Consider the following 8,884-nt stretch of genomic DNA (forward strand, 5'->3'; position numbering starts at 1 on the left):
CCCTGCAGCTTCGGCTGGGTCCCGGGCGCTGCGTTTATCGCGCGAGAAGGGCGGCGTTAAGGTATGTCAGGAATGAGACCCGTTTCGTTACCTTCTCCGGTGTTTATTTTCGGGAAGCGCCGGAGCTCACCGAGCAGGTCCGGCGTCCCAGAGCGAGCCTCGGGGCCGGAACGTGGACGGGCTGAACGGTGCGTTAGTCACCGCGGTCACCCGGGTTGCGGCTCAGCGGTGCGTAAACTCTTCCCCAGCACCGAGTCTTACAGGCTTTTCTCATTAGACTCGGTGTGTTGATAAGTATTTTTAAACCTCTTTTTTTGTTAGAGAGACCAGGCCAGCATTTGCAAGGGGGACACCACTCTGCAAACGTTTGATACTTAAACAGGTTTTGTGGCCTCGTGCCCCGTCCCCTCTTTGACTGCGAGCTCCTTTGCTGATCCTGGCAGTCTCGACTCATTTTACCAGAGATTCTCATCCTGCTGCGTGCTCACGAGGAAGCCGCCGGCGATTTTCACGTCGAGGGAGTGCCCGTACCGTGATCCAGCACTCGCTGCTGCAGCACTGCCAGAGCTGTTGTCCTAACTCGCTGCTATGAAATATCCACCCTCGTGCTTTCATTCCCTTTCCTGCTTCACCTCTTTCTCTGGAACAGCAGCTCTGCCAAGCAAGCCCTCTTCCTCCTGCCTCTATCCCCACCACGGTCTGGCTCCTCGAATCTACCGGGAGCTCGTCTCCTCCCGCTCGATGCCCACACAGAACGTGGAGGTAAAGCGCGAGACAAATAAACGACAGACTTAGCAGAGAAGGGAACAGAGCAGCAAAATATTTGCGGGTGTTTTCAGCACGACTCTCAAACCTTGGAGAGTTTACGTGTGGTTTTGGGTGAGGAAAAAATTGCTCCTGCCCTTTATTCATCCTGAGCTGACAAGCCGCCGTACGAGTGTTTGTGGGAGGGGATTTTTTTTTGTTGTTTTCTTTCTGTGGGCTGTCATAGTTGACACGGACGCGGCGCCGGGCGCTGACCGCGTGCTCCATGTTTGCGTGTGGGCAGGCACGCACCCTGAGCAGCTGGGCGGTCAAACTGGGTTGAAAAACATCTTGTAACAGCACTTGTGACAAATAGGAAAAAAAAAATCCTGCTTGCTTATGCGTCTTGTGTAGTGCCCGATTCCTCTCTTTTTGTTTTTCTTCTCACGTGTCAGAAATTTTGCTTTTTAAACTCCCAACGAGTTGTACTGACTGGGTGCAAGAGCTCTGAGCCAAGAGGGAGAGGCAAGGCACTGCTGGCAACACTGAAAACCCCAAAAAACAAACCCAAACGCATGAAAGGGTGGTAAACCTTTTGTAGAGAAGTGCGAGAGGAGAGGAGAAGGGCGTGTGGGTGACCTGGAGAGCAGAGGAACTGCTGTGCCAGCTCGCTTGTCTTGGCAAAACGAAGTTCAAATAGGAAAATCTTGCTTAAATAAGGGGGAAAAGGGCAGTTCTGGACAAGCTCAGTGGGGCGTAGGCTGGTGTGAGTCAGGTGAGCCTGGAAATTTGGAGAAAAAGAGCTCAGAAGTAATCAAAGACTTGGGTAATTCTGAAGAGGGTAAAATATTATGTAGCCACCTGCAGGAGCAAGAAGTGGAGTCGGAGATGCAAGAAGCCCCTTCCAAGCCTCGCTCTGTATGGATCAGGAAGGCTCCTCGGAGAAAATAAGTGGGAGGAGGTATAGCAGAGCTGGGGAAAGGGAACCTGCGGAGATTTAAAGATGCCTCTCGGCTGTAGTGAAGCGGCTGTGAGCGTAACCTGAAGGTACGCGATGGGTGCCCGAGAAGAAAAGCACGCGGGGTTGAACCTGTAAGCCGGTTATTGGCCCAGAGACAGAGCTAAGGAAGAGGAAAAGCGCAGCCACGTCGCCCAGATTTGGGTTCTGCAGAATAATTGCAGTGCAGGGCTCAGGTTGAGGCTTCGTGGCTGTGCCCCGGGGTCAGGTGGATGAAGCTGGATCGGCGATGTTGGCTCTTCGGGGCAGCGTGTTCTCTGAAGCGGCGCCGTGGGCGAGTATTCTGTGCCCAGGGAAGCGGATCTGGGCATGAAATCCAGGTGTGCGGTGAATTACGGAGTTGATTTGTCTAAACACGTGGTTCTGTGGACTTGGCCGTCCTCTGTTAGCAAATCTGGAGATGCCTCACTCTTTATCTTTGCCCAGTGGACCCCTTGTGGCAGCTTATGAAGCTGGAAAACTGGTTCCAAAGTTGAAATTTGAGAGACAGGCTCCTGTCCTGTTTGCAAATGGGACTTGTCTGACTTCCAGCCCTCGATTGCTGCCGGCCTGGTGGAGCTGTGCTCCGGGGAATCATCTGGACTATGCGATTGGTGGCAGATGGCGCTGATCTTCCTTCCTTCCCTTTCTCTTTTTTCAGGTAGGGGACCATAAATTCAGCGCTCACCGCATCGTGCTGGCAGCTTCCATCCCCTATTTCCACGCCATGTTCACCAACGACATGATGGAGTGCAAGCAGGATGAGATCGTCATGCAGGGGATGGACCCCAGGTAACGTCCGACACGCCAAGGGACCTCGGCGTTGGGTTTTCTTTTAATAGTGTCCCCTGCTAGATTAATTGTTAATAAATTATACCCTTTCTTCCTCTTTTTTTTTTATTTTTAGTGCTCTTGAGGCTCTGATCAACTTTGCCTACAATGGTCACCTGGCCATAGATCAGCAGAATGTCCAGTCTCTGCTGATGGGGGCAAGTTTCCTGCAGCTGCAGAACATCAAAGACGCTTGCTGCACGTTCCTCAGGGAGAGGTGAGGGCTCGTCTCTTGGCTCTGTTTCCTCCTCCCCACCAGCAGCGAGTGTTAGAATCACAGAATCAGTGAGGGTGGAAAAGACCTCTAAGATCATCAAGTCCAACCGTCAACCCAACCCCACCGTGACCACTAAACCACGGCCCCAAGTGCCGCATCTACTCGTTTTTCGGACACCACCAGGGAGGGAGACTCCACAATGCCCTGGGCAGGCTGTGCCAGTGCTTCACTGCTCTTTCAGTAAAGAAATGGTTCCTAATATTCAATCTAAACCTCCCCTGGTGCAACTTGAGGCTGTTTCCTCTTGTCCTGTCATTAGGAAAGAGGGAGAAGAGGCCAACTCCCACCTCACTACACCCTCCTGTCAGGGAGTTGTAGGAGCAGTGGGGTCTCCCCTCAGCTTTGTGCTCTCACCAGGGCAGAGCAGAGAGGGAGGAGAACATCCCTAGACCTGCTGGACACCCTTTTCTTAGTGCACCCCGTACCCAGAGCAGAATGAAGTGAACATTTCCCTTTTCTAGCGTTATTTAATCCCAGTAGTGCGTGGCTGCCTCCGCTGCTAACGAGCCCGTCCTCGCAGCAATGACCCTTTCTGCCGCTCCGGGTGCGCGAGAGGGGAGGAACAAAGGGCCTCAGCTGAGGAGCTGGACAGGAAGCTGGGGCAGAGCCTTAAATTGGTCCCAGGTTTATTCAATTCCCTTGCTGGTGTTCGGCTGCGAGGTTGTTCCAGCAGCGTGATCTGGAAACGGAAAAGCTGGGCTGTTCTGCGGAAACGGAGCGCGCGCGCGCGCCTGCCGAGCGTGCCAGGGAGCCTCACGGGTGTAATTCCCCCTCTCTTCCCCACCTTCATTCCTCTGCAGCGTTTCAGCCTGTTCCGTGCTGTGATACTCAACATACCCAGCAAATAAACGGAACGTCAGCCGGTTATTTTATTTAATTTCTAAACAGAGATGTCCTAAAATCATGGCTTGGGGAGAAAAATTGAGTTTCCTCCATGTTTCAGATGTCTCCATTTTCAGTCCCGTATGTGTCCTGACTTCCTGCAGTTTGTTTGAAATTGTGTGAGATTACAGACTATTCGTTTTTCTTGCAAAAAGAAAAAAAAAACAAACCACATTTTATTGGAGGTACTGGGTTGGAAAGAGGTGGGTTGCATTGATTTTTGAGGCCCTGCTGGCTTGAGGAGGTTGTATCTCTATCCAGATTAAGCGAAGTAGTTTGATTTCTCCGATTTTCCTGCTGTTCTCCCAAATCTACCAGCAGCAACTGGATGCTCTAATTTAAGTCCCGTCACTTTTGATTGATAAGAAGGAAATGGGTGGCCTCACACCATCCTGAAGAGCTGGAACATGCACACCGAGCTCTCATTCTTAAATGGAATTAATGGCAAGAAGGACACGGAGGGGCTGGAGCTGGTCCAGAGAAGGGCAACAAAGCTGGGGAAGGGTCTGGAGAGCAGGTGTGGTGAGAAGCCCGATAAAGTCCCCTTAACTGCGGGAAATAGGGCCACAAAGTTGTAACAGCCGCTGTTCTGCAGTGCTTGGAAAAGGTACAAGGTGAAAAATGGAGACTGATGGCTGGTATCTGCTTGAATCTGCCTTTGTCTCGTATTTAAATTTAAAAATACGGTGCTGGATGCACCCCAGGATGCGGGAGGGGCTGGAGGAGTTGCCGTGCAGAGCCTCGTGCCTGCCCTCAGCTGACAACCCGCAGAGCCAGTGGCTCCTCGCCGAGTCTTGGGAGAGACTTTTAAAGTTGTGGTTTCCAACCTCTGGCTCTGCTGTGGTTCCACCTTCAGCTCTCTCTGTAGATATGTTCATCGGTGAGCTGGAACCTGTCATCGTCAGAGAGGACACGGCATCTCCTGAGGCTTGCGTTGCGTCACCGAACCTGTCTGTAATCCTTTCTATCCTTCTTCCGTTAAACTGACGTTGCTCTTGCTCTCCCCTTCCTCCCCTTTCCCAGGCTTCACCCCAAGAACTGCCTGGGGGTGCGGCAGTTTGCGGAGACGATGATGTGCGCGGTGCTCTACGACGCCGCCAACAGCTTCATTCATCAGCACTTCGTGGAGGTGTCCATGTCCGAAGAGTTCCTGGCGCTGCCTTTCGAAGACGTCCTGGAGCTCGTTTCGAGGGATGAGCTCAACGTGAAGTCTGAAGAGCAGGTGTGTGCCTGGTTGTAGATCTCTGTCGGTTCGTTCTTTGGAGGGTTTTTTAGGTTGCTTAAGGTTAGCAGAATGGGACATGACCCCGTTCCTGGTCGGAATGAAGCTGGGAAGATGTCCTGGCGCGGCGGGGACACGAAGAGATCCTGTGAAGACTCCCTGAGCCCCACTTCTCGTCCGTGCTGCCGATGTTCCCTTCCTCTGAGAAGCACCTAGTAGAGTTTCTCAGGCCATAGATCTCACAAAGCGTTGGTTTAAGGTGTTTTGCTTCATCACTGATGGAGCTGAAACCTGTTGAGTCCTGAGAACCTCCAGCTGTGCCCCTCCCTGTCAATAATTCCTGGTCCTGGAGACGAGAGGATGAGGATGTGGGCAGTAGCAGGGAGACCTTCCCCACCGAGGTTATGTTCAAGTCCAGGGGAGCGCTTCTGAGATGAAAAGAATTTGCTGTGGTGTTTTAGAACGAGTGTTCCAGTGGATTTGCCATCAAGAGGCTCCTCTAGACTCTCTTGTTCCTAGGAAAAAAAAAAACACAAAAAAAATCCAAACCAGAGAGCAGGGCTGAGCAACCTTAGGATGTTTCAACAGCCTTGAGAATCTGTCGGTGCTGGGCTCACAATCTGTGGGAGAAGCAGAGCCTGTCCTCAAGCCCAGGAAAAGTCTGTCCTGCTCTTTCTGAGGAGGTGACAATCGAAGAGCAGACCTTCCGTGCAGGGTAAGAGAGTGCTTTGTTCGCTGGGCTGTCCGAAATTCCCCTGAAATGGGGAGGGAGAGGAACCTGCTTCCCTTGCCAGCCACGTCGCTGTATCCTACCACAAACCTGTCTTTTGCTGGTTTTACCGAGTGGATCCTTTGTGGGGCAGGTAGGAGCCCGAAGGATCTGTCCCTGGTGACATTTCCGTGTGCCTTCTCTTCAGAAAGGGCAACATTTTACAGAAATGGCAATATTTTACAGAAATGGCAATATTTTACAGAAATGGCAATATTTTACAGAAGTGGCAATATTTTAGTGCACCTCAGCTTACCTGCGGACCATAAAGCACCTCGTAGAGTGGAAGTACGTTGGGTTGGTTGGTTGGTTGGGTTTTTTTAAGTTCACCACCGAGCTGTTGAAGAAGGAACAGTGAAATGAGAGACTCCAGCTCTCCACCGTTAAAGAAGCACTTCATAATTTTGTCCTGGACAGTGGCACTGCTGGATTTTTTTCTCCACCACCACAGGCAGAGCTCGGTGGGAGCTCTTCTCTGCGTGACAGCGACATGAATGGGTCGATCCCTCACATCCAGACTGGCTTCTGGTTTTCCTAGAGCAGCACCGTTCTCCTCGTCCCCTCTTTGATGATTTTTGACACCCCATAACCAAGGTTTTGTACTTTCTGACCCACCTGCTCAACCAAAAATCTCTTCCCAGCTGTCAAGGCTCAGGATTGGGGCACTAAACAAATGGTGGATGCTCTTTACTCGCTCCTCTCCCTCCCCAAACGGGAAGGGGAAAGGAATAAGGCAGAGAGACTTATGGATTGGGAAAGAAAACAAAAAGGACTTTAATGAAATAATAATAAGGAAATGATGAAAATAATGAAGTCCGTACAAAACTGATGTTGAACCCGACTCCCTCCGCAATAGCGATCCCCACGGATGCTCAGAGCTGGTGACACCGGGGCAGCCCCAGGCTCAGAACTTGGCACAGGAGCTGGATTTGGGAACTGCTCGGAAGAAGAAACCTTAACGCTCGTGATCCCTCAGCTTTACGCTGAGTATAATGTACATGGAAAACACTTGTTGGTCAGATTTGAGTCACCTTCCCTGTCCGTTCCGCCCTGCAGGTGTGATCTTCTTAGTTGCTTACAAACCTTTTAATTCCTGGTACCCCAACGTGTTACACAAGATTTATGAGTGACCTGAGTCACTGCGGGAGCCTTTCTGCGCCCCAATCCCGACAGTAACCACGAACAGCAGGTGTTATCACTTCCAGTAGCAGAGGCTGGCTGTAAAAACATGCCGTCGGGTTCAAAAAGCGCTGTCTCAAAGAGGCCGAGCTGAAAAAACAAAAGCACTGGAGAGAATTGGGTCTGGTTTAGCTCGAAGCAGGACACCGGCTCCCTCGTCTCCCTGCGGACGTTCGTACACGCTGTCCCATGGGACTAAAGGTCGGTATCGTTGTAGATTTAAGGTGGAGGCAGAGAAAGCAAAGCCAAAGCTGAGCACACCCGAGCGTCACGCGACAGGAGAGACCTCTGGCGCGGTGAAGGCCATCACCGTTCTGTCCCCAAACCGTGTCATCAGATCATTGTCCAAATGTGGTTCCTTCCCCCTGGGACAACTGACAGCAGTAGGAAATTGGGGGGAAAGAAATAAAATAGAATGAGAATGCCTCTCCTCCGGCAGGTATTCGAAGCTGCGTTAGCTTGGATCCGGTACGACCGAGATCAGAGAGAGACGTTCCTGCCCGAGCTCCTGTCCAAAATCCGCCTGCCCCTTTGCCGACCTCAGTTTCTCACCGACCGCGTGCCTTGGTCCGCGCCTGCCACAAGTGCAGGTGAGGCTTGGCCACGGGCTTGGAGAACCAGCCCGGGGGCTGACGGCCCTCGGTGGGGTGTGGAGGTGGGAGGAATGTGGTCTGGCAGCCTCGGAGAACGAAATTCTGTTTTCCTGTGGACGGAGCAGCTCTCAACGTAGCAAAACCCGAAGCAAGCATTTTCCCTCGTTTTAACCTGGCAGCAGGGCCACGTTGCCTTCTGGAAGGGCTGGCCGCGGCGGGAGCAACTCAGTCACAGGATCAGAATCGCAGAATTTCATCGGGCCGGCCGAGCTCTTTAATTATTTGGCTTCGATTTCAGGGATCTAGTCGACGAGGCAAAAGATTATCACCTCATGCCGGAGCGCCGACCACACCTCCCGGCATTCAAGACCCGTCCCCGGTGCTGTACGTCGATCGCCGGCTTGATTTATGCCGTCGGGGGACTGAACTCAGCAGGTACCTTGCACATCTGCTCGGGGCACAGAGCAGCCTGGTTTGCCGGGGAGGAGGATCGTGAACTTCCCTCGTGCAAGTGTTGAGCAGTTTCTCCTCCTCTGCGCAGTGCTTTGACCCCTCCCCTGAGATGTTCAGGTTGTTTTGCTGTAGTTTAACATCATCTGGGTAGGAATTCTGTCTAGGTCGGGTTTATTCAGAACAATAATTCTTGCATGTCTTCAAAGAATCAGCATTTTGAGGACGGTGTCCTTGCCTGCGGCAACAAGTGGAACTCGGCGTTGGGATGTTGGCGGGGTTGTGGGATCACACGTGCAGACACGTGAGCCTAGACTGAGTGTTTAAAAGAAAAAATTTAAAAAAAAGGACAGAAAGTGCTTGTGAAATGATCTGCTGGAGCCTCAACCAGCCTGGTTAACGTGGGATGTGAGCTGCGCGCTGCCTCAGCGGCTTCAGGGCTGATTTCTGCTGCAGAGGTGGGGACAGATGTGCCGTTGCAGGGCTCTGCTGCCCCTTTGAGGTTAGAAAAGGTGCCGCTTCCCCAGCCTCGGGTCCGTGGGTGAGCTTTGAAGTGCTCTGCGATCCTTTTGCATCGTGGAGCATGATTTGGGCCGATTTTTCTTTCTGCGGGCGAGCAGAGCCGTGGCTGGGGAACGCCTCCGCTTTGACGTCGCTGTGGGAGCAGGGAGGTTGGGGTAGGACACTCGGGAGCCCAAAACAAGACGTGTGAGAGCCCAGAGGTTTTCCCAGAGAAGACGGGTCGCGGCGGCGGCGGCGTCCACGATCCCTCTCGCGCCTCCGCTGCGGGCGGGCTGGCTGGAGCGGCGTGTTACGGGGCTCTCCCTCTTTTAATTTGAGTAGCAAATTTTTACGCAGGTGACTCGCTGAACGTGGTGGAAGTCTTTGATCCCATTGCCAACCGCTGGGAGAAGTGCCAGCCGATGACGACGGCCCGGAG

At 52.5% G+C, this 8,884-nt stretch overlaps 1 protein-coding gene across 1 annotated transcript in view; it reads left to right on the top strand.

Annotated features, from left to right (window-relative positions):
• The window catches only part of KLHL18 (kelch-like family member 18), a gene marked incomplete at its 3' end in the record, with an annotated part of 8,961 nt that extends 85 nt beyond the window's left edge, over positions 1–8,876 (top strand). Inside the window, 9 exon segments of the mRNA XM_009868014.1 lie at positions 118–188; positions 650–762; positions 2,403–2,533; positions 2,649–2,789; positions 4,755–4,953; positions 7,341–7,461; positions 7,464–7,491; positions 7,793–7,929; positions 8,803–8,876. Of these exon segments, the coding sequence (XP_009866316.1) occupies positions 118–188; positions 650–762; positions 2,403–2,533; positions 2,649–2,789; positions 4,755–4,953; positions 7,341–7,461; positions 7,464–7,491; positions 7,793–7,929; positions 8,803–8,876 (1,015 nt within the window).
• Positions 8,877–8,884: the final 8 nt, after the last annotated feature.

The sequence above is a fragment of the Apaloderma vittatum genome, unplaced genomic scaffold, assembly GCF_000703405.1.
Source record: "Apaloderma vittatum isolate BGI_N311 unplaced genomic scaffold, ASM70340v1 scaffold25274, whole genome shotgun sequence".
Taxonomy (NCBI): Eukaryota; Metazoa; Chordata; class Aves; order Trogoniformes; family Trogonidae; genus Apaloderma; species Apaloderma vittatum.